Genomic DNA, 25,636 nt, shown 5'->3' on the forward strand with positions numbered 1-25,636 from the left:
GAACATGTGAGCGTGGCCTAATCTTGATTTTCACCAGTGACGTTTCTTGATTTCAGTTTTTAGGTATAATGAACATGTAATTTATCCTTCTGTACCCGATGAATAATCCAGAATGTCTAACAATCTGCCCTGGCTGTGATGACCTGCATTGGACATTGCCGGTGGGCAGCAGAGGGGAGCAGGCATGCTGCATTATACATAATCATAGCCTTTCTTTTTTTTTTTATAGGAAACCCATGATTTGTGTAATCTGATAATTACCGTGCTTCTAAATCTTGGACTAAATGTTTTAATGAAAGAATTGCATTCCCCTGTGAGGAATGTCTTGGTTAACATATTCCCTTATGACTTTCCATTGCTGTAAAATAGCATGCATACTTTTAATGGGATTATTAGTCTGAATGCACAACATGAGTATTGTCTGTGTAATTCGTGTGCTGTGGGGGCAGCATTGTTTCACTTTACCCTATTGAATGGTATTACTGTCACAGTAAGTGTGATCTTCCCACACTGAGCTAGAACACTACTAATTGCTCATTCATTGTCAGTAAAAATGTAACTCTGTACGACTTGCCTGTAAACCGAGAAATTATTACAGGCCTCAAAATATAAAGTCAATCTATCATTTTCTACTTTATTGCAGATTTCCAGAAGGTTAAGTGACCACCGAGCTCTGTTTCCCGGATTGCCCTTCACAAATACAGTAGACCGATCTGTCCGTATACAAACATGGCTAACCGAGGTGGAGCCACCCGGCCCAATGGACCAAATGCTGGAAATAAAATCTGTCAGTTCAAGCTCGTCCTCCTGGGGGAATCTGCTGTCGGAAAGTCCAGCTTAGTGCTACGCTTCGTAAAGGGACAGTTCCACGAGTTCCAGGAAAGCACAATTGGAGGTTAGAAAATGTGTAATATTTTTTACGTCAGATGTATACACACCACCTTTACTACATTGTTGTCCTCTAATCACTTTTTTACACCTTTCTAATATATCACATAAACATTTGAGAAAAGTTGGCTATACCTGCCGATTTCGGTGGGACCGGTGAACCATGTAGTGTGGAGGCCTCATGATGATATGATAGCATGGACACAAAAACTGGGAATTTTGAATTGAGACTCCTGATCATTTTGATTTACCTGGAGTCAAGCCGCCAACAGATGTGTCTGGCAGCGGCCTTCTCTCCTTTCTCCATAGAGAACACATACACACTCCACTAAAGAGAGCATGTATGTGTATGGGAGGTTTAGGAAACAGCAGTTGACTAGTGATGAGTGAACATGCTTGGATAAGCACGTAACCGAGTGTCTTAGGCTTGCTCGAAAAATATGTTCGAGTCCCTGTGGCCGCATGTCTCGCAGGAGTTACCTGTTCGTTAGGCAGTCCCTAAATGTTTTGCGGCAGTCGAACAGCTTCAAGACATACAGGCGCAGGAACTCAAACATATTATTCGAGCATTCCAAAGAGACTCGTTTAGCGCACAAGCATGCTACTCCGAGCACGTTCGCTCATCACTACTGTTCACCAAATGAGTGTTCAACCATTACCCTTAGGGCAGTGTTCCCCAACTCCAGTCTTCTAAAGCCACCAACAGGTCATGTTTTCAGGATTTCCTGCATGTTGCACAGGTGATGGAATTCTTGCCTGTCCAGGTGATGCATTTATCATTTGGGCAATACCAAAGGAATTACTGAAAACATGACCTGTTGGTGGCTCTTGAGGTCTGGCGTTGGGGAACACTGCGCTAAGGGGTATGGGTATATTATGCTGTGTGCACTAGGTGTTTCTTGAGGTATAAGTGGATCTTCCTCAAAACTCTCAAAAAAAATCTCTTCACATAAGGTTTTTTTTTGTTTGGCTTTTTTTTTTTTAGCTTTTAATTTTGAAGATGTTCTTAAAACTGCCTGGTGGGGAAAAAAGTGCAAATCACTTGAAAAGTGTCCTGGAAAAAAAACCTCTCTAAAATAGATACTGTCTAAGGTTGTAAAGAACACTTTGGGGGAAAAAAAGCTCCTCCAAAACTCATCAAAACCACTTCAAGAAAAGAAAAGCTCCTCAATCATTCCCCAAAAACGAGTGGTTTTCTCTAGAAAAACAGAGGTAGCAATACGTTACCCATACTTACTGTAGTCTTGCGTAGACAACTGGGACTTCAGACTGATACTTTGCAGCAAAACCCCAGACAGATTCGTACAGCTACTTCTATTGTATGAGGGTCTTTTCACACTTTGCCTTATAATTTGTGTTTGTTCTATGTGCTGGAAAAGCTCACTCTGCATATATCAAATCAATCCATAGACGCGAAGGTATATACGTCACAATCCTATGGGTGCCAGTTGCAACTTTTTATGTCATTCTTTCTGCATTTTTGCCGTGCTTTTCACCTATTCAGTTGAATGGGGGAAAAACTCATGTACTTTATGTAGCATTTTTCCTACCAACACTCTTGTTTTTGCTCCAGAAATATTTGTAAGTTCTGTTCTTATAAACTTCATTGTTTAAAAACAATCCAATTGCCATCCATTTTTGTTTTTTGTCTGACAAAAGTTGTGTAGACTTCATTTTTTAAAGGGGTTGTCAAGTAGGGAAATCCCTTCTCAATCTGAATGTTTGCCGCGGTTAAAGATCTGGCCGCTAATTTCCTCTTGATTACTTGTACGTCCCAAAGTGAGTACAGTGACACCAACTCTGATTGGGCGCTGGGCTCTCATGACATAAGAACTTTGCGTAAGGCCCAGAAACATGAGTGCTGACACCGCTGGAACGGCACCGACACTAGAGGTGAGTATAGTTGTTTTTATTTTAACTGGAGCCAACCTTCAGATTGAGAAGGGGTTGTCCTAGTTATAGACAACCCCTTCCTGACCTGTGACGCCACGTAGGCGTCATGAAAGTCGGTGCCAATACGACCTGTGACGCCTATGTGGCGGCATGGAGGGATCGCGTCCCTGCAGATCGGGTGAAAGGGTTAACTCCAATTTCATCCGATCTGCAGGGACAGGGGGAGTGGTACTTTAGCCCAGGGGGGGTGGCTTTGCCCGCACGTGGCTAAGATCGCTCTGATTGGCTGTTGCACTTTCAACAGCCAATCAGAGCGATTTGTAATATTTCACCTATGAAAAGTGGTGAAATAAAAGAATCCAGCCATGGCCGATGCTGCAATATGATCGGCCATGGCTGGAAACCCTGATCTGCGCCACTGCCACCGATCTCCTCCCCAGTCCTCCGTTCTGTGGTCCGCTCCCCCCATTATCCTGTCCGCTCCCCCCGTGCTCCGATCCTACCCCCCCTGTGCTCCGATCCTCGCCCCCTCATACATACCAAGCCTCCCGGTGTCCGTCCGTCTGTTCCATGGGCGCCGCCATCTTCCAAAGGGGCGGGCGCATGCGCAGTGCGCTTGCTGAATCTGCCGGCCGGCAGGTTCGTTCCATGTACATTTTGATCACTGTGATAAAACCTATCACAGTGATCAAATTAAAAAAAATAGTAAATGAATTCCCCCTTTATCACCCCCATAGGTAGGGCAATAATAAAATAAAGAAAATATATTTACTTTTATTTTTCCACTAAGGTTAGGGTTAGAACTAGGGTTAGGGTTAGAACTAGGGTTAGGGCTAGGGTTAGAATTAGGGTTAGGGTAAGGCTATGTGCACACGTATTCTGGTCCTCTGCAGATTTTTACACAGCGGATTTGATAAATCCACAGTGCAAAATGCTGCGGATTTATCGCGGATTTACCACAGTTTTTCTGCGGTTTTTCTGCGGATTTCACTGCAGTTTTACAACTGCGGTTTTCTATAGGAGCAGCTGTAAAACCGCTGCGGAATTTGCAGAAAGAAGTGACATGCTGCGGAATGTAAACCACTGCGTTTCCGCGCAGTTTTTTCCACAGCATGTGCACAGCGTTTTTTGTTTCCCATAGGTTTACATTGAACTGTAAACTCATGGGAAACTGCTGCGGACCCGCAGCTGCGGAAACGCTGCGGATCCGCAGCGTTTTCCGCAGCGTGTGCACATACCCTTAGAATTAAGCTATGTGCACACGGTGCGGCTTTGGCTGCGGATCCGCAACGGATTGGCCGCTGCGGATTCGTAGCAGTTTTCCATCAGGTTTACAGTACCATGTAAACCTATGAAAAACCAAATCCACTGTGCCCATGGTGCGGAAAATACCGCGCGGAAACGGTGCGTTGTATTTTCCGCAGCATGTCAATTCTTTGTGCTGATTCCGCAGCGTTTTACACCTGTTCCTCAATAGGAATCCGCAGGTGAAATCCGCACAAAAAACACTAGAAATCCGCGGTAAATCCGCAGGTAAAACGCAGTGCCTTTTACCTGCGGATTTTTCAAAAATGGTGCGGAGAAATCTCACACGAATCCGCAACGTGGGCACATAGCTCAGGGCCGGCGTCAGCACCCGGGCAAGTGCCGGGGCCCTGGCGAGACGGGGGGGGGGGGCACTCACGCTGTCAGAGATCCATCTGGCCGTTCAATTTGTGCTGGCACAAGCATGCCAGGCACATAGGGGTTAAGAAGGCAGCCAGCGTGACACTGTTTGTGGGCGGAGAGAGCACGTTCTCCTGCTCTGCTCTCCCGCCCGGCTCTCCCGCCCGCCCCTCGCTGGCTGCACTCATTCACTGACTGCTGAACTTATCAGATTCAGGCAGCCGCAGATTCTGGAGGAGCTCCTAACCACCCTGAGTGAGTGCGATGTATCGCTGTATTCTGACAGTCTGGGTGACCTGGGGCGGCCACAGCTGATATACTGTATATTATATACTTCAGCAGCCGCCCAGGCCCCCAGCACCTGTCCTGTATATGTATATACTGTATCTATACAGCCTGTATGACAGTATATATAATATATATACAGGACAGGTGCTGGGGGCCTGGGCTGCGCAGCTGTTGAAATATATATACACTGCACAGTACCATCACTGCCCTGTATATATACACTGGACACTACCGCTCCTCCTGTCCTGTATATATACACTGCACAGTACCATCACTCCCCTGTATAACTACACTGCACAGTACCGCTCCTCGTGTCCTGTATATATACACTGCACAGTACCACTCCTCCTGTCCTGTATATATAGACTGCACAGTACCATCACTCCCCTGTAATATATAGACTGCACAGTACCATCACGCCCCTGTATATATACCGTGCACAGTACCATCACTCCCCTGTATATATACACTGCACAGTACCGCTCCTCGGGTCCTGTATATATATACACTGCACAGTACCGCTCCTCGTGTCCTGTATATATATATACACTGCACAGTACCGCTCCTCGTGTCCTGTATATATACACTGCACAGTACCACTCCTCCTGTCCTGTATATATACACTGCACAGTACCATCACTCCCCTGTAATATATACACTGCACAGTACCATCACGCCCCTGTATATATACCGTGCACAGTACCATCACTCCCCTGTATATATACACTGCACAGTACCGCTCCTCGTGTCCTGTATATATACACTGCACAGTACCGCTCCTCGTGTCCTGTATATATACACTGCAGAATTTTCGTACTATAGCTATATTTCTCTGCTGTATCTGGGCATCATGAATCGTGGTATGTGGTAAAGGGGGGGGGGGGGGGGGCACTGAGACTCTTTCGCCCGGGGCCCTCAAAAACCTGGAGCCGGCCCTGACTTAGCCTTAGGGTTGGAATTAGAGTTAGGCTTGGAATTAGGGCTAGGGTTGGAAATAGGGTTAAGATTAGGCTTGTGGTTAGGGTTAGGGGTGTGTTGGGGTTAGGGTTGTGGTTAGGGTTGGGATTAGGGTTAGGGGTGTGTTGGGGTTAGGGTTGTGGTTAGGGGTGTGTTGGGGTTAGGGTTGTGATTAGGGTTATGGCTAGAGTTGGGATTAGGGTTACGGGTGTGTTGGGGTTAGTGTTGGACTTAGAATTGAGGGGTTTCCACTGTTTAGGCACATCAGGGTTCTCCAAACGCAACATGGCGCCACCATTGATTCCAGCCAATCTTGCGTTCAAAAAGTCAAATGGTGCTCCCTCCCTTCTGTGCCCCGACGTGCACCCAAACAGTGGTTTACCCCCACATATGGGGTACCAGCATACTCAGGACAAACAGGGCAACAACTATTGGGGTCCAATTTCTCCTGTTACCCTTGTGAAAATAAAAAATTGCTTGCTTAAACATCATTTTTGAGGAAAGAAAAATGATTTTTTTATTTTAACGGCTCTGCGTTATAAACTTCTGTGAAGCACTTGGGGGTTTAAAGTGGTCACCGCACATCTAGATTAGTTCCACGGGAGGTCTAGTTTCTAAAATGGGGTCACATGTGTGGGAGCTCCAATGTTTAGGCACACAGGGGCTCTCCAAACGCGACATGGTGTCCGCTAGCGATTGTAGCTAATCTTTCATTCAAAAGTCAAATGGCGCTTCTTCCCTTCCGAGCCCTGCCGTATGCACAAACAGTGGTTTACCCTCACATGTGAGGTATCGGTGTACTCAGGAGAAATTGCCCAACACATTTTACGATCCATTTTATCCTGTTGCCCATGTGGAAATGAACAAATTGAGGCTAAAAGAAATTTTTTGTGGAAAAAAAATAAATAAATACTTTTTCATTTTTATGGATCAATTTGTGAAGCACCTGGGGGTTCAAAGTGCTCACTATGCATCTAGATAAGTTCCTTGGGGGGTCTAGTTTCCAAAATGGGGGTCACTTGTGGGGGAGCTACAATGTTTAGGCACACGGGGGCTCTCCAAACGCGACATGGTGTCCGCTAAAGATTGGAGCCAATTTTTCATTGAAAAAGTTAAATGGCGCTCCTTCCCTTCCGAGCCTTGTCGTGCACCCAAACAGTGGTTCCCCCCCACATATGGGGTATCAGCCTACTCAGGACAAATTGTACAATAACTTTTGGGGTCCAGTTTCTCCTTTTATCCTTGGGAAAATAAAAAAAATTGTTGCTAAAAGATCATTTTTGTGACTAAAAAGTTAAATGTTTATTTTTTCTTTCCATGTTGCTTCTGCTGCTGTGAAGCACCTGAAGGGTTAATAAACTTCTTGAATGTGGTTTTGAGTACCTTGAGGGGTGCATTTTTTAGAATGGTGTCACTTTTGGGTATTTTCAGCCATATAGACCCCTCAAACTGACTTCAAATATGAGGTGGTCCCTAAAAAAAATGGTTTTGTAAATTTTGTTGTAAAAATGAGAAATCGCTGGTCAAATTTTAACCCTTATAACTTCCTAGCAAAAACAAATTTTGTTTCCAAAATTGTGCTGATGTAAAGTAGACATGTGGGTAATGTTATTTATTAACCATTTTGTGTCACATAACTCTCTCATTTAACAGAATAAAAATTCTAAATTTGAAAATTGCGACATTTTCTAAATTTTAGCCAAATTTCCATTTTTTCACAAATAAACGCAAAAATTATCGACCTAAATTTACCACTAACGTGAAGCCCAATATGTCACGAAAAAACAGTCTCAGAACCGCTACGATCCGTTGAAGCGTTCCTGAGTTATTACCTCATAAAGGGACACTGGTCAGAATTGCAAAAAACGGCCAGGTCATTAAGGTCAAAATAGGCTGGGTCATGAAGGGGTTAATCCAAAATTTTAGGACTCTTCTGTTCCCAATGCAATTAATGCGTTATTTACTGCATCATTTTATTTCTGATTTTATTATCCTGAAGCTGATCTTATAAGTAAAAAGTCCAATCCAGTGTGCATATAAATCCCAACCTGAAGGAGACCTTTCTAAGACTATGAATGAATGTGATGAAGCTAAAAGAACCTGTATGAACAAAAATCAATACTCTGCCCCTCTGTGATCCTGATAAAGTGCTCTGTGAACACAGGTAGTTGCTAACATTGGCCCCTACCTTATTAGGGCTAAGTCACACTCAGTTACTTGGACACACTACTTTGGGCTTTTTGACTGTATTTTTTGTTATTCCCCATATAGAATTGGTGCGCATCAATTCTCAAGGCCCGGACTGTTCAGTAATCTTTGGCTACTGACTGGAGGCCCTGAGGGTTGCCTCTTACCTGACTGCATCCAAGGTTCTTCTGTTGATTAGCTGGTGTGACGCGACCTCACTTGTGAAGCAAGTGTGATATTACACAAGGCTGACCGGTCCGAAGAGGAGCTGGAGGATGCAGTCAGTAATAAGTCCTCAGGGCTCTTATCCAACAGCCACAAATCACCGACGTGGCTGCTGGACTGCGTCATGCGAACAGATTCACACCAATGTTAGTGAGCACAAAATGTCTGTTCAAAACAAGCACAGATGCTCCGTTCACCCTTGTTGCGGTTTGAAAAAAAAAAAAAAAAAGTTCAGTGCAACTTGCCACCTACTTGTTTTCCATCTATCTCAACCCCTTCTTCTGTGATTGACAACTTTGACTTTATAGGAGACATCAAAGGCCAGAGATAAGCAAGTAGGTGGAAGGGTGCACCCAACTGTTTTGCCACGATGAGGGTGTACAGAGCACCTGAGCTTGGTTTGATCAGTCAAACTATCTTTAAAAACAAATTGTCCCATGAAAACACCCTTTTTCTATGTATTTTTTGGAGTATATGGAAGGTGTAAAGGTTAGCAAAGAGCAAACTGTGCCCGGATCAGCTGCTTGTAACCTGATTAGCCACTACACTGCATGTACAGTAGCTTCACAGTATATACACTATAGTATATTCACTGTTGTATATATTATTTACTGAACACCTGATATTCACCAACTAAATATATTCGTATTATCATTTATTTTTTTTTTCACAGCTGCATTTCTTACCCAGACTGTATGCCTTGATGACACAACGGTAAAATTTGAAATTTGGGATACGGCTGGCCAGGAGCGATACCACAGCCTTGCACCAATGTACTACAGAGGAGCCCAGGCTGCCATAGTTGTATACGACATCACAAATGAGGTACCAGGAGTTTATTTTGTGGATTTGTGTCAATGTTATAAAATCCATTTATTTATTTCCCCTCATACGTAATCTGACCCGGAGCTGACATCCGTGGCTTGTTTCTTTGTATTCTGTCACTGCTTTTATTGCCGATGATACTGGGACTTGTGTTATGTATTACTTTAAAGGATTTTGTCAGCACAGAATGACTGTTCAAACAAAGCCCCAGCGCCCGATGCTCCATGGCGGGGCCATTCATTTAAATACACCTTCCCATCTGCTTGTTGTCCCTCCATCTCCACACTCCCCTCATTTGATTGACAGATCTCACTTCATAGAGCCAGAGAAAAAAGGAGACGGAGTGGAAACAAGCAAGTGGGAAGGTGCATTTAAACGATTTGGCCACGCCATTATGCACTGTACTAGGTTTACACAGTCATTCTGTGCTGACAGTCATTTTAAAGGGAGATTGTCAGCAGTTTGATATTTAATCTGAAACCAGCATAATCTAGGGCACAAGAAGTTGATTAAAGGGATATGTCACTTGCTAGGCAGTGTGGTGTAGTGTCAATACAGTCTACACAATGTAGGGGACTGTTATGACCCCAGTGGACAGGGTCTCAGAGGAACGTGTAAGTCTGCAAGATACAAAAATCCAGCTCATAGGGCTGTGGTAACTGGGTTGACCAAATAGCTACTCCTAACGCCAACACTAGAAGTAGCCGGGGATCATGCCTACGGTGATCGCTAGATGACTCGCGCCAGCCGGAGAATCTAACTACCCCTAGGAGAAGAAAACAAAGACCTCTCTTGCCTCCAGAGAAAGGGACCCCAAAGCAAGATACAAGCCCCCCACAAATAATAACGGTGAGGTAAGAAGAAATGACAAACACAGAAATGAACCAGGTTCAGCAAAGAGAGGCCAGCTTACTAATAGCAGAATATAGCAAGATAACTTATCTGGTCAACAAAAACCCTATAAAAATCCACGCTGGAGATTCAAGAACCCCCGAACCGTCTAACGGTCCGGGGGGAGAACACCAGCCCCCTAGAGCTTCCAGCAAAGGTCAGGATACAGATAGGAACAAGCTGGACAAAAATACCAAACAAAACAAAAGCAAAGAAGCAGACTTAGCTTGAAAAACAGGAACCAGGATCAGAGGACAAGAGCACAACAGATAGCTCTAATTTCAACGATGCCAGGCATTGAACTGAAGGTCCAGGGAGCTTATATAGCAACGCCCCTGAACTAACGGCCCAGGTGAGGATATAGGAAAAGACAGACGCTCCAGAGTCAAATCACTAATGACCACTAGAGGGAGCAAAAAGCAAAATCACAACAGTACCCCCCCCTTAGTGAGGGGTCACCGAACCCTCACCACGACCACCAGGGCGATCAGGATGAGCGGCGTGAAAGGCACGAACTAAATCGGCCGCATGAACATCAGAGGCGACCACCCAGGAATTATCTTCCTGACCATAGCCCTTCCACTTGACCAGGTACTGAAGCCTCCGCCTGGAGAGACGAGAATCCAAGATCTTCTCCACCACGTACTCCAACTCGCCCTCAACCAACACCGGAGCAGGAGGCTCAGCAGAAGGAACCACAGGCACAACGTACCGCCGCAACAAGGACCTATGAAACACGTTGTGGATAGCAAACGACACAGGTAGATCCAGGCGAAAGGATACAGGATTAAGAATTTCCAATATCTTGTAAGGACCAATAAAACGAGGTTTAAATTTGGGAGAGGAAACCTTCATAGGAACAAAGCGGGAAGAAAGCCACACCAAATCCCCAACACGTAGTCGGGGACCCACACCGCGGCGGCGGTTGGCAAAGCGCTGAGCCCTCTCCTGTGACAACTTCAAGTTGTCCACCACAAGATTCCAGATCCGCTGCAACCTATCCACCACAGAATCCACCCCAGGGCAGTCAGAAGGTTCCACATGACCCGAAGAAAAACGAGGGTGGAAACCAGAGTTGCAGAAAAACGGCGAAACCAAGGTGGCGGAACTAGCCCGATTATTAAGGGCAAACTCAGCTAACGGCAAGAAGGTCACCCAATCGTCCTGATCAGCAGAGACAAAACACCTCAAATAAGCCTCCAAAGTCTGATTAGTTCGCTCCGTCTGTCCATTAGTCTGAGGATGGAAAGCAGATGAAAACGACAAGTCAATGCCCATCCTACTACAAAAGGATCGCCAGAATCTGGAAACGAACTGGGATCCTCTGTCTGACACAATATTCTCAGGGATGCCGTGCAAACGAACCACGTTCTGGAAAAACACAGGAACCAGATCGGAAGAGGAAGGCAGTTTAGGCAAAGGAACCAAATGGACCATCTTGGAGAAGCGATCACATATCACCCAGATAACAGACATGCCCTGAGACACCGGAAGATCAGAAATGAAATCCATGGAGATATGTGTCCAAGGTCTCTTAGGGACAGGCAAGGGCAAGAGCAACCCGCTGGCACGAGAACAGCAAGGCTTAGCTCGAGCACAAGTCCCACAGGACTGTACAAATGACCGCACATCCCTAGACAAGGAAGGCCACCAAAAGGATCTGGCCACCAGATCTCTGGTGCCAAAAATTCCTGGGTGACCTGCCAACACCGAGGAATGAACCTCGGAAATGACTCTGCTGGTCCACTTATCAGGCACAAACAGTCTGTCAGGTGGACAAGAATCGGGCCTATCAGCCTGAAATCTCTGCAACACACGTCGCAGATCAGGAGAAATAGCTGACAAGATAATACCATCCTTAAGAATACCAACAGGTTCAGCGACTCCAGGAGCATCAGGCACAAAGCTCCTGGAAAGAGCATCGGCCTTCACATTCTTTGAACCTGGTAAATACGAGACAACAAAGTCAAATCGGGAGAAAAACAATGACCAGCGGGCCTGTCTAGGATTCAGGCGTTTAGCAGACTCGAGATACATCAGATTTTTGTGATCAGTCAAGACCACCACACGATGCTTAGCACCCTCGAGCCAATGACGCCACTCCTCAAATGCCCATTTCATGGCCAACAACTCCCAATTGCCCACATCATAATTTCGCTCCGCAGGCGAAAACTTCCTAGAGAAAAAGGCGCAAGGTCTCATAACAGAGCAACCAGGGCCTCTCTGCGACAAAACGGCCCCTGCTCCAATCTCTGAAGCATCCACCTCAACTTGAAAGGGAAGCGAGACATCAGGCTGGCACAAAACAGGCGCCGAAGTAAACCGACGTTTCAACTCCTGGAAAGCCTCCACGGCAGCAGGAGCCCAATTAACCACATCGGAGCCCTTCTTGGTCAAGGACTGGATTATGGGTCTGTAACCATGGCAGCCCCAAAACAACCAAATCATGCATTTTATGTAGAACGAGAAAACGTATCACCTCGCGGTGTTCAGGAGTCATGCACATGGTAACCTGTGTCCAATACTGCGGCTTATTTTCTGCCAATGGCGTAGCATCAATACCCCTAAGAGGGATAGGATTTTCTAATGGTTCAAGAATAAAACCACAGCGCTTAGCAAATGAGAGATCCATAAGACTCAGGGCAGCACCTGAATCTACAAACGCCATGACAGGATAAGATGACAGTGAGCAAATCAAAGTTACAGACAGAATAAACTTAGGATGCAAATTACCAACGGTGACAGGACTAACAACCTTAGATATACGTTTAGAGCATGCTGAGATAACATGTGTAGAATCACCACAGTAGTAGCACAAGCCATTCCGGCGTCTATGAATTTTCCTCTCATTTCTAGTCAGGATTCTATCACATTGCATCAAATCAGGTGTCCGTTCAGACAACACCATGAGGGAATTTGCGGTTTTTCTATCACATTGCATCACATCAGGTGTCTGTTCAGACAACAACATGAGGGAATTTGCGGTTTTGCGCTCCCGCAACCGCCGGTCAATTTGAATAGCCAGGGACATGGTATCATTCAGACCTGTGGGAATGGGAACACCCACCATAACATTCTTAATGGCCTCAGAAAGGCCATTTCTAAAATTAGCGGCCAGTGCACACTCGTTCCAATGTGTCAGCACGGACCATTTCCGAAATTTTTGGCAATACACCTCAGCCTCGTCCTGGCCCTGAGACATAGCCAGCAAGGCTTTCTCTGCCTGAATCTCAAGATTGGGTTCCTCATAAAGTAAACCGAGCGCCAGAAAAAACGCATCAATATCAGCCAATGCCGGATCTCCTGGCGCCAACGAAAAAGCCCAATCCTGAGGGTCACCCCGTAAGAATGAAATAACAATTTTTACTTGTTGAGCAGAGTCTCCAGACGAACAAGGTTTCAGGGACAAAAATAATTTACAATTATTCCTGAAATTCCTAAACTTAAATCGGTCTCCTGAAAACAATTCAGGAATCGGAATCTTGGGTTCAGACCTAGGATTTCTGGTAACATAATCTTGTATACCCTGCACACGAGCGGCAAGCTGGTCCACACTTGTAATCAAGGTCTGGACATTCATGTCTGCAGCAAGCTTAAGCCACTCTGAGGTAAAGGGGAAAAGAAAAAAAAAATGAGAGAGGGAAAAAAAACCCTCAAAATTTTCTTTCTTATAATCCCACTTCTGCAATGCATTAAACATTTAATACTGGCCTGGCATACTGTTATGACCCCAGTGGACAGGGTCTCAGAGGAACGTGTAAGTCTGCAAGATACAAAAATCCAGCTCATAGGGCTGTGGTAACCGGGTTGACCAAATAGCTACTCCTAACGCCAACACTAGAAGTAGCCGGGGATCATGCCTACGGTGATCGCTAGATGACTCGCGCCAGCCGGAGAATCTAACTACCCCTAGGAGAAGAAAACAAAGACCTCTCTTGCCTCCAGAGAAAGGGACCCCAAAGCAAGATACAAGCCCCCCACAAATAATAACGGTGAGGTAAGAAGAAATGACAAACACAGAAATGAACCAGGTTCAGCAAAGAGAGGCCAGCTTACTAATAGCAGAATATAGCAAGATAACTTATCTGGTCAACAAAAACCCTATAAAAATCCACGCTGGAGATTCAAGAACCCCCGAACCGTCTAACGGTCCGGGGGGAGAACACCAGCCCCCTAGAGCTTCCAGCAAAGGTCAGGATACAGATAGGAACAAGCTGGACAAAAATACCAAACAAAACAAAAGCAAAAAGCAAAGAAGCAGACTTAGCTTGAAAAACAGGAACCAGGATCAGAGGACAAGAGCACAACAGATAGCTCTGATTTCAACGATGCCAGGCATTGAACTGAAGGTCCAGGGAGCTTATATAGCAACGCCCCTGAACTAACGGCCCAGGTGAGGATATAGGAAAAGACAGACGCTCCAGAGTCAAATCACTAATGACCACTAGAGGGAGCAAAAAGCAAAATCACAACAGGGGACTACATCTCATGTGCAGACCAGTCAAGCTAATCCCTGTAACCCTGCCCCACCACTGATTTGCAGCTTGCTGACAGTTCAGTGTACACGGGTAGTTGTCAATCAGGGGTGTGGGTGGCATGATATACAGTCGAAAAGTCTTAGCGCCTCTACATCAGACACACAAGGATTGTATGAAAACCAAGCTGCCCAGTAAGTGACACATCCCTGGGATCAGGCTTTCTTGCCCTATGTTATGAGGCTCTCAGATTATACAGCAAAATCCTGCTGACAGATAGCTTTTTTTTCTGAATAGTGAATTTTAAAAGCAATTTCAATTGACCTCTTGACAGTCATGGGTTGTGTAGTCTGTAGAGTCTGTTCTTTAGTTAGTACCATACACTACACCTTCTCTATTCCTGGGTTTTGGGATTTCCCTTTAATATAAAAATAGTCTTTGCAGTAATATTTTTATTATCAATGTCAGATGTGTGTAGTAACAGTTACCGTATTTTTCGGACTATAAGACACTCCCCCTCCCCCACCCCTGCAGATTTCTGAGAAAAATGGGGTGTGCGTAGTATAGTCCAAATGCAGGCTTATCAGGGGGGAGGGGTTGCGGCAGTGGGGGTCCCTTCCTCTGAAAGCTGGCAGGGGCAGAAATGTGGCGATGCTGCAGGCCCAGTGTCGACTTTTAGCAGAGTGCATCATTGGTTTCCTGCGGCCATTTTCTTGAAGATGTGGGCCACTTGCAGAGATTGGGATCTCAGCCCGGCCGAGCTCTCAAATCTTGCATACGCCACCTCCAACAGCCATTTTCCTGAGGTTGTGAGGGTCAAGGAAATGGCCACCGGAGGCCGGGCCGAGATCCCAATCTGGGCATGCGCCGCCTCCGGCAGCCCACAGCTTCGGAGGACTGGCCACCGGGAATGCAGCATCGCCACATTTCTGCTGCTGCCAGCTTCCTGAGCAATGGACCCTGCTCCACACAACACACTCTGCTCTGCCCCACCGCTGACCCCAGGCCCGCAGCATCGCACCGCTGGGATATCCCCTCCTCACATCCAGAGCCCTCAGCATTACCTCACGTCTGCTGCCACTGGCTTCCAAAGGAAGGGACCTTGCCTCTTGTGACCCCACTCCACCGCCGCCGGCCCTCAGGTAAGATGCCTTAATTTCGGACTATTAGACGAACCCCCATCTCACAAAAATCTTTTTTTCCCCCCTACTTTTCACGTAAAAATTATGGACTGTTGTGTCTTATAGTCCGAAAAATACGGTACATGCCTGGGCACAGAGCCAGTTTCGGACTGGTTCTTGGCCCTATTCCGACACAATGAGTCGGCTGTTCCAGCTCGTTAGTTTCTTTGGATCGAGAAAAGTAACAAGGAGCAAAAGCATATTAAGGAACACTTGGGAGTCATGCAGGCATTGTCATAAGGATTAGGTCTGCAAGTGGCCAGTAACTTTTTTTTGTCCAGAAATAACAAAAATCACTGAAACAGTTTTTTAAGCTGTAAATTACTCTTCTTATAAGAACCAAAGTGACTGTGCAGAGAAAGTGACATTTCAGTTGCTTTGTACACAGTGCTTAGCTACAGCTGCAATTAGGAAAATCAGCTTTTGAGTCATACTTATGTACATGCTGGGAGAGCTTTGTGTCTCTATAGTCGCTGTGAAGAAAAAGAACATAATTTAAAGGTATCAAGAAGGTTTAAGGCCCCGTCTCACTAAGCGATTTACCAACGATCACGACCAGCGATACGACCTGGCCGTGATCGTTGGTAAGTCGCTGTGTGGTCGCTGGGGAGCTGTCACACAGACAGCTCTCTCCAGCGACCAACGATCAGGGGAACGACTTCGGCATTGTTGAAACTGTCTTCAACGATGCCGAAGTCCCCCTGCAGCACCCGGGTAACCAGGGTAAACATCGGGTTACTAAGCGCAGGGCCGCGCTTAGTAACCCGATGTTTACCCTGGTTACCAAAAAAAACAAACACTACATACTCGCCTTTCGGTGTCCAGGTCCCTTGCCATCTGCTTCCTGCTCTGACTGAGATCCGGCCGTACACTGAGAGCAGAGCGCAGCGGTGACGTCACTGCTGTGCTCTCACTTCTCACTGTACGGCCGGCAGTCAGTGAGAGCAGGAAGCAGACGGCAAGGGACCTGACGGACATCAGAAGGCGAGTATGTAGTGTTTTTTTTTTTTTTACATTTACGCTGGTAACCAGGGTAAACATCGGGTTACTAAGCGCGGCCCTGCGCTTAGTAACCCGATGTTTACCCTGGTTACCAGTGAAGACATCGCTGGATCGGTGTCACACACACCGATTCAGCAATGTCAGCGGGGCCTCAACGACCAAAAAAAGGTCCAGGCCATTCCGACATGACCAGCGATCTCGCAGCAGGGGCCTGATCGCTGGTACGTGTCACACATAGCGAGATCGCTATGGAGGTCGCTGTTGCGTCACAAAACTTGTGACTCAGCAGCGATCTCGCTAGCGATCTCGCTATGTGAGACGGGGCCTTTAGCCCCCCGAGCCATCACCCACTTGTAATCCTGGCCAGTAACAGGTTTCCGCTGATGTCCTATATTCTGTCTAAGCAGACCAGAGAGAAACTTCTTTGAAAACTGTGCCCCCTTTATTCTAATGAGCCTGGGTGGAGCTGCGCCTCTGAGGAGTCACCTTTGTGGGTCCTCCTGCTGGCTTCACAGGTGCCCATCAGGTCGGGAGCAATGTATGAGCAGTGAACTGAACGGCAGTGGTCCTGGCTTCATCCATACATTTGACAGATGATATTGGTGGTTTGCCACGATTTCCTCAGCCTGTAGAACATCAGTTGAGCTAGTGGGAAGAATGTCTATGTTCCATAATTATGACCGTACTAAAGTGCTGAGCAAGTATCCCGCCCAGATGTAATGTATCGTCTGTATTCTAATGCAGGAATCATTTGCAAGAGCAAAGAACTGGGTAAAAGAGCTTCAGAGACAAGCAAGCCCCAATATTGTCATAGCCCTGTCTGGTAACAAAGCCGATCTGGCTTCTAAGCGAGCCGTGGACTTCCAGGTACGTGGACATTTTTCCTTTTTTATGTATTTGTGTTGACAATCTATCTGTGTGCCTCTGTGTAAAGACTGGCAGTAATCAGATTGTCAATGAGATGTCTGTCATCATAAAATGTGATTGCAGCGTCCGTGTCTCGTACGGCAGAGATGACTATGGTTACAGATGGTCATTGTGATTCTTCTCTATACTGTACAGACGATATTTCATTCCAGGCTTTGATTACTCTGTATGGTCTGTAAGGAAAAGAGTCAAACGGTGGAGAAGCAAGTATATATATATATATATATATATTATATATATATATATATATATATATATATATATATATATATATATATATATATATATATATATATATATATATATATATATTTATATTATATATACACCATATTTTTCAGATTATATGACTCACTTTTTCCCCAAAATTTTTTTGGGGAAATGGGGGTGCGTCTTATGATGCGGGTATACCTTACCGGTACCGTTACTGCAGGCCACAGGCTGCGATGAGGGGGATGTCCGGCGCTGCTGTGGGTGGTGCACGGCGTTGCTGCGGGTGTCTCCGGTGCTGCTGCGGGGGGCTCTGCCGACCTTTTGTGAAAGGCCAGAGCCCCTGCAGTTCCATGGTTTCCTGTGCCGGTTACCTGTAGCAGCGCCAGACACCTCCGCAGCAACGACGGACACCTCCGCAGCAACGACGGACACCTCCGCAGCAACGACTGACACCTCCGCAGCAACGACGGACACCTCCGCAGCAACGACGGACACCTCCGCAGCAACGACTGACACCTCCGCAGCAACGACGGACACCTCCGCAGCAACGACGGACACTTCCGCAGCAGCGACGGACACCCCGCAGCGGCGTGCTGCACATCGAACACCCCCTCATCCCGGCCTGCAGCATCACCCCACTCCTGTCTCACCCTGGGACGCCGCTTCACCCCAGCCACCACCCCTGGTAAGCAATAAGACACGTGGATTATAAGAAGCACCACCATTTTATTAAAAAACTATATTTTCTTCCTATTTTTCTCCTCAAAATTTAGGGTGTGTTTTATAATCCGGATCATCTTATAATCTGAAAAATACGGTATATCAGAGCCTGGAATGAAATGTTGTCTGTACAGTACTGAGGAGAATTGCCTATCACCAGAACGACCATATTAGGTTGTGTTCACACATTGCGTTTTTTTTTTTTAAGCATTTTTTTTTTTTAAGCATTTTTTTTTTTTTAATGCTAATTGAAAGCTGATTTTTAAAGTAGCAGCAGAAGCTATGAGATTTCAGAAAACTGATGCACAGGATTTTTTTTTTTTTTTATTATTATTTTTCCCTGACTGAATTGGAAAGCTGCTGCAAAAAAAATGCAACAATGCACATTTGCAGCTTTTTTGATGAATACAATTAGCTTTATTAAACATATGTATGTACTATAGGCAAATGACACACATAATCCTTACCAAAAAGCAACAAAATCTGCTTTTTGTAAGCAGTTTCTTTACTGCCAATAGAGCAGGTTTCGCTTCCAACGTGGGAACATAGTCTCACTATTGTCATTATATTATTAATGTTATTATTATTTTAATATTTTATGATTGTTCAATTTTAAATAAATGTGGTTTTCTTCAAATTAAAATTAATTATTGTAATTCATATAACGCCAACATTTTCTGCAGCATTTTGTGGATTGTTATCACTTGCATCATATCTGGCAACTGTCTAGTTCACTTATACAAGTACACGTTCACTAGGACCAATTTCTAGACGACCCGTTGCCCTATATGTATTAGTGATGAGTGAATGTGCTCGGATAAGGTGTTATGCTCATTTGCTAACTGAGTGTCTTCGGTGTGCTCGAATAATATGTTGGAGTCCCCACGCCTGCATGTCTCATGGCTGTTCGACAGCCCCAACACATGTATGGATTGCCTTGAAAAAAAACCAGGCAATCCCTGCATGTGTTGCCGCCGTGAAACCGGCATGAGACATATCATTCAAGCACGCCTAAGACTCTCGGTTAGCACACGAGCATGCCCGGATAACACCTCATCCGAGCACATTCGCTCATCACTAATAAGTATGTTTAAAGCAAGGAAGTCCGCCTAGGAGTCTGGGAAAAAGCTGAGCAAACCTGGTAAAATAACAAACCCAGCCAGTATCCGCACTCCCCTGGGTCTAGTGCAGCCTCCTCACCGCTGCCTCAGTCATGGTGTTTTGGTTGCGGTGGTGACATTACATGGACATCACCCATCATGACTTACTATAACTGTGATGCGCTATGTCAATGTATTGAGAACCCTACAAGAGCAGAGGTATTCAGTTATGGCTTCCTATCTCTCCTCAAAGACTTGTATATGGGCTATGTATTCTCTGTAGCCGATATAAGACTCTTAGAGGAGGGATGTAAAAACTCCCAAGGTGGTGGTTTGATCTTTGGCTCTCAGTATCAGAGCCCCAGTCACTCACAACAAAATGACATGCTACTAGTGGGGTGGGTTTTTTTGTTTTGTTTTTTTGCCAAGTTCATTTTTTGGGTGTCATGCAATGCATTCTCTTTTTAGACTGCACCGTTTCACACGTAGGTACTCATATGAACTCTGTGTATGGATCTTTTACAGGAGGCTCAGGCTTATGCAGATGACAACAGTTTATTGTTTATGGAGACATCTGCCAAAACATCAGCAAATGTGAATGAAATATTCATGGCAATAGGTAAGCTTAAAGAATGAATGACGTGCCCCTATACACGGAGTATTGAATAGTGTCTTATAGGTTTGCTTCATTAATACCAAATACTTTGCAAAAGATTTCTGTCAGTATTGGGAAATATACATCTTATATTCCCTTTTTAATAGTAGCTTACCTGGTGGAGCGGGATCACAGGAGGCAGGGTCGCTGCTTCAGGAGGCTGGCGGCAGAAGGATCGGGGGGATGCTGCGGTGCCTGAGATCTCCGAAGGTGTCTGAACCGGTAGCAGAGTCAAATTTCCCAATGATATCTCTTCGGAGGGCTTTGGGAAAATGGCCGCTGGAGGTTGTTCATGGTCAGATTGAGACCTCAGGGCTTCCTGAAGCAGCGACTCTTCCTCCTGTGACCCCGCTCCACTGCCGCCATTCCCCCGATAAGCTCACATCGGATTATAAGATGCACCCTCATGTTCCCCCCCAAATTTGGATTCTGGCTCACCTGCCAAGTTTTCCCAGGTGAAGCCACTTGAGGGAAAAGCCAGCTGTTGTTTTCCTTAAGCGGCTTTGCCAGCAGTTCTTTGGGCAGAATCTGATTGAAAAAGACAGTGTGCAGAAACCCAAAGCTTGGTGTAGTATGTTATACAACTTTATTATAGTTGTAGTGGCCCAGATCTGAAGTTCGCTGCTCTTTTTGGGGGGGCTCCTTTGCTAGAAATAGGACAGTGTTTTCTGTTTCAGAATGTAACGGCAACAGCGTGTAAAGGGGGCTGGACGACTGCTTATTTCAGTTTATAAGTTGGCCCCCTTGATTAGCTATGTGACAGAGCAGACAGGTGATTAAACTATTGAACCCTGGAGCGGGGCACCACCCAATGGATGGAAGCTCCTGGAGTACTACAGATATACACAGCTCCAAAAAAAAAAACTGAACACTAAGGCTATGTGCACACGTAGGTCGGGTCATCTGCGGGTTCTCCCGCAGCGGATTTGATAAATCTGCAGGGCAAAACCGCTGCGGTTATCCCTGCAGATTTATCGCGGTTTGTTTTGCGGATTCCACTGCGGGTTTACTCCTATACTATTGATGCTGCATATGCAGCAATATGCAGCATCAATAGTAATGTTAAAAGTAATTTAAAAAATGGTTTATACTAACCCTCTGACGTCCTGATCTCCTCGGCACTGCACGCGGCGGTCCGGTTCCAAAGATGCTGTGCGAGAAGGACCTTCGTGACGTCACAGTCATGTGACCGCGACGTCACGGTCATGTGACCGCGACGTCACGGTCATGTGACCACGACGTCACGGTCATGTGACCGCGACGTCACGGTCATGTGACCGCAACATCACCGCAGGTCCTGCTCGCACAGCAACCCTGCGACCGGACGGCCGCGTGCAGCGCTGAGAGGTGAGTATATCATGATTTTTTTATTTTATTTCTTTTTTTTTTACACAAATATGGTTCCCAGGGCCTGGAGGAGAGTCTCCTCTCCTCCACCCCGGGTACCATCTGCACATGATCCGCTTACTTCCCGCATCGTGGGCACAGCCCCATGCGGGAAGTTAGCGGATCAATGCATTCCTATATGTGCAGAATCGCAGCGATTCTGCACAAAAAAGTGACATGCTGCGGAATGTAAACCGCTGCGTTTCTGCGCGTTTTTTCCCGCAGCATGTGCACAGCGGATTGCGGTTTCCATAGGGTTTACATGTAAATGTAAACGCAATGGAAACTGCTGCGGACCCGCAGCTGCAGAAACGCTGCGGATCCGCGGTAAAACCCGCAAAGTGTGAACATGGCCTAAAACACTACATCCTATAGATATCACTGAAATATTTCTGTTGCAAATCTTTATTCATCACATGTGTTGAGAACAATCTACTATATAATTGTCTAAGGGTCACTTCCGTCTTTCTGTCCTTCTGTCTGTCACGGATATTCATTGGTCGCGGCCTCTGTCATGGAATCCAAGTCGCTGATTGGTCTTGGCAAAACGCCCACGACCATTGCCACGACCAATCAGCGACGCGCACAGTCCGGAAGAAAATGGCCGCTCCTTACTCCCCGCACTCACTGCCCGGCGCCCGCATACACCCCTCCGGTCACCGCTCACACAAGGTTAATGCCGGCGGTAACGGACCGCGTTATGCCGCGGGTAACGCACTCCGTTACCGCTGCTATAAGTTTTTTACTATTGACGCAGCCTATGCAGCGTCAATAGTAAAAACATCTAATGTTAAAAATAATAAAAAAAATAAAAAATGATTATATACTCACCTACGCCGCCTTTCCCGCTCCTCGCGATGCAAGCGGCACGTTCCGGTGGGAAGGATGGTCTGGCAGAAGGACCTGCCATGTCACGGTCATGTGACCACGACGTCATCACAAGTCCTGCGCGGAAAGGACCTGCCGTGACGTCACGGTCATGTGACCGCGACATCATCACAGGTCCTGCGCGACAAGGACCTACCGTGACGTCACGGTCATGTGACCGCGACACGGTCACGTGACCGCGACGTCATCACACCCTGGGACCAGAAGCTGCCGCCTGCACCCCACACAGGCGACAGAGCTACAACGCGCCTGCGGAAGGTGAGTATATGTTTATTTTTTATTTTTTTACCTGTGTCATACGTGGCTGGGCAATATACTACGTAGCTGTGCAGTATACTACGTGGCTCTGTGCAGTATACTACGTCACTGGGCAATATACTATGTGGCTCTGTGCTGTATACTACGTCACTGGGCAATATACTACGTCACTGGGCAATATGCTATGTGGCTCTGTGCTGTATACTACGTCACTGGGCAATATACTACGTGGCTGGGCAATATACTACGTCACTGGGCAATATACTACGTGGCTCTGTGCTGTATACTACGTCACTGGGCAATATACTACGTGGCTGGGCAATATACTACGTGGACATACATATTCTAGAATACCCGATGCATTAGAATCGGGCCACCATCTAGTAAAACATAAAAATGATCAATGTAAATCACAACTAATATCCCATGGAGGTCTGGATTTGGAATGAAACTCAAAATGAAAGTAGAAAATCAAGTTACAGGCTGATCCAACTTCAGAGGAAATTCTTCAAGACAAGGAAATGATGCTCAGTAGTGTGTGTGGCCTCTATGTACGTGTCTGTATGACCTCCCTACAATGATCCTGATGAGCTGTCGGATATTCTCTTGAGGTATCTCCTTCCAGATCTGGATTAAAGCATCAGTCAAATCCTGGACAGTCTGTGGTGCAACGTGGCATTGGTGGATGGAACAAGACATGATATGCTCAATTGAACTCGGGTCTGGGGAACAGGCAAACCAGTTCATAGCATCAATGCCTTCATCATGCAGGAACTGCTGACACACGTCAGTCACATGAGGCCTAGTATTATCATGAATCAAAGGGAACCCAGTGCCCACTGCACTCGCATATGGTCTTCTAATGGGTGTGATGATCTCATCCCGCTACGTAATGGCAGTCAAGGTAGCTCTGGCTAGCACATGGAGGGCTGTGCGCCCCTTCAAAGAAATGCCCCCCCACACACCATTACGAACCCGCTGCCAAACTGGTCATACTGGAGGATGTTGCAGGCAGGCAGAATGTTCTCCACGGCGTCTCCAGCCTCTGTCACATATGCTCAGTGTGAACCTACTGTCATCTGTGAAGAGTAGATGGTGCCAATGTGAAATCTACCAATCTCTTTTGTTCTCTGCAAATGCCAATCACCCTGCGTGGTGTTGGGCTGTAAGCACAGCACCCACTTCTGAACGTCGGGCCCTCATACCACCCTCATGGAGTCCTGTTACTGACAATTTGAGCAGACACATGGTTGTTAGTGGCCTGCTGGAGGTTATTTTGCAGGGCTCTGGCACTGCTCCTCCTGTTCCTGCTGCTGGGTTGTTGCCCTCCTATGGCCTCCTCCATGTCTGGCCTGTCTCCTAGTATCTGCTCCATTCTCTGGAGACTGTGCTGACAGACACAGCTACCATTCTTGCCACTACTCACATTGATGTGTCATCTTGGATGAGCTGCACTACCTGAGCAACTTCTGTGTGTTGTTGACACTTCCTCATTCTACTGTACAGCACCTCTAAGGGTAAGGGCAATGACAAAATGCAAAAGTAGCCAAAACCGCCAAAAAGGATGAGAACAGAGAAATGGTCTGTAGTCCCCCCTCTGCAGAACCCTTTCTTTATAGAGGTTGTCTTGCTAATTTCTACCTGTTGTCTGTTTCAGTTGCACAATTGCAGGAGAAATTTATTCACAACCGGTGTTGCTTCATAACTGGACAGGTTGATTTCTCAGAAGTCTAATTTGACTTGGAGTTGCATTGTGTTGTTTGTGTTTCCTTTTATTTTTTTTTTAAGCAGTATATTATTAATTGATGTAAGTTATTATAAAAATCATTATTCCTGGAAAATCCATCCAGAGGGAACTTGTATGCTCTTTTATGCTACTTTTAAACTGCTGTAATCAACATAAATCTGATGGCAAGTGCAAACAGTACAGCCTAATCTACAATGAGCTCTGCTGAAAGCGCATGTGCTGAAAGAAAGCGAGACCAATGCCAGGACCAGCCTGTGTTCACTGTTCCATTGTAGAAGAATGTGGTGCAAATAGAGTGGCATGTAAAAGTTTGGGCACCCCTTGTCAACATCACTGTTATTGTGAACAGTTAAGAAAGTTGAAGATTAAATGATCTCTAAAAACCCTGAAGTTAAGGATGACGCATTTCCATATATATACAACAATGGAGGTCACGATAAGGTCTGGAAGGCCAGGCAATAGTTGAGTTGAGAGTTGCTCGTAGGATTGCTAGAGAGGCAAATCAGAACCCGCACTTGACTGCAAAAGACCTTCAGAAATATTTAGCAGGCTCTGGAGTTGTGGTACATTGTTCTACTATTCAGAGACACCTGCACAAATACGGCCTTCACGGAAGAGTCATCAGAAGAAACCTCTCCTGCATCCTCACTGTAAAATTCAACGTCCGTATAATGCAAAAGGACATCTAAACAAGCCTGATGCGTTCTGGAAACAAGTCCTGTGGACCGATGAGGTTAAACTAGAACTCTTTGGCCACTATGATCAAAGGTATATGTGGAGAAAAAAGGGCACAGAATTTCAGGAAAAAAAAACATCTTGTCAACCGTGAACATCACTGAAAATCTGGGGCTAGACCTCAAAATAGCAGTGCATACAAGACTACCCAGGAATCTCACAGAACTGGAAGAATTTTCCAAGGAAGAATAGATGAAACTCCTTCAAGCAAGATTGGAAAGACTTGGATGGCTGCAAAAAACCTTTACAAGTTGTGATGCTTGCAACAGGGGGTATTAGTAGGTACTAGCCATGCAGGGTGCTAAAACTTTTGTATTGGCCCATTTTCCTTTTTGTATTTTTTAAAATGTAAAAAATGACAATTAGTGATAAACGAGTGTGATTGGATAAGGTGTTGATTGAGCATGCTCGGGTGCTATCCGAGTGTCCTCGGCGTACTCGAAAAATATGCTCACGTCCCCGCACCTGCATGCCTCGTGGCTGTCGAGCAGCCACAAGATATGCAGGAGCGGAGACACAAACCTATTTTT

The 25,636-nt window shown here is 45.9% G+C and overlaps 1 protein-coding gene across 3 annotated transcripts in view; it reads left to right on the top strand.

Moving 5' to 3' along the window:
- The window catches only part of RAB5A (RAB5A, member RAS oncogene family), a 55,722-nt gene that overhangs the window by 27,621 nt on the left and 2,465 nt on the right, over positions 1 to 25,636 (top strand). For all 3 annotated transcript variants that reach the window (XM_077268884.1, XM_077268887.1, XM_077268885.1), the window contains exons 2-5: positions 644 to 895; positions 8,777 to 8,928; positions 17,222 to 17,344; positions 19,963 to 20,056. In XM_077268884.1, the coding sequence (XP_077124999.1) occupies positions 730 to 895; positions 8,777 to 8,928; positions 17,222 to 17,344; positions 19,963 to 20,056 (535 nt within the window). In that variant the 5' untranslated portion in view covers positions 644 to 729. The remainder of the gene's footprint in view (positions 1 to 643; positions 896 to 8,776; positions 8,929 to 17,221; positions 17,345 to 19,962; positions 20,057 to 25,636) is intronic.

This window comes from Ranitomeya variabilis, chromosome 6 (genome assembly GCF_051348905.1).
Source record: "Ranitomeya variabilis isolate aRanVar5 chromosome 6, aRanVar5.hap1, whole genome shotgun sequence".
Lineage (NCBI taxonomy): Eukaryota > Metazoa > Chordata > Amphibia > Anura > Dendrobatidae > Ranitomeya > Ranitomeya variabilis.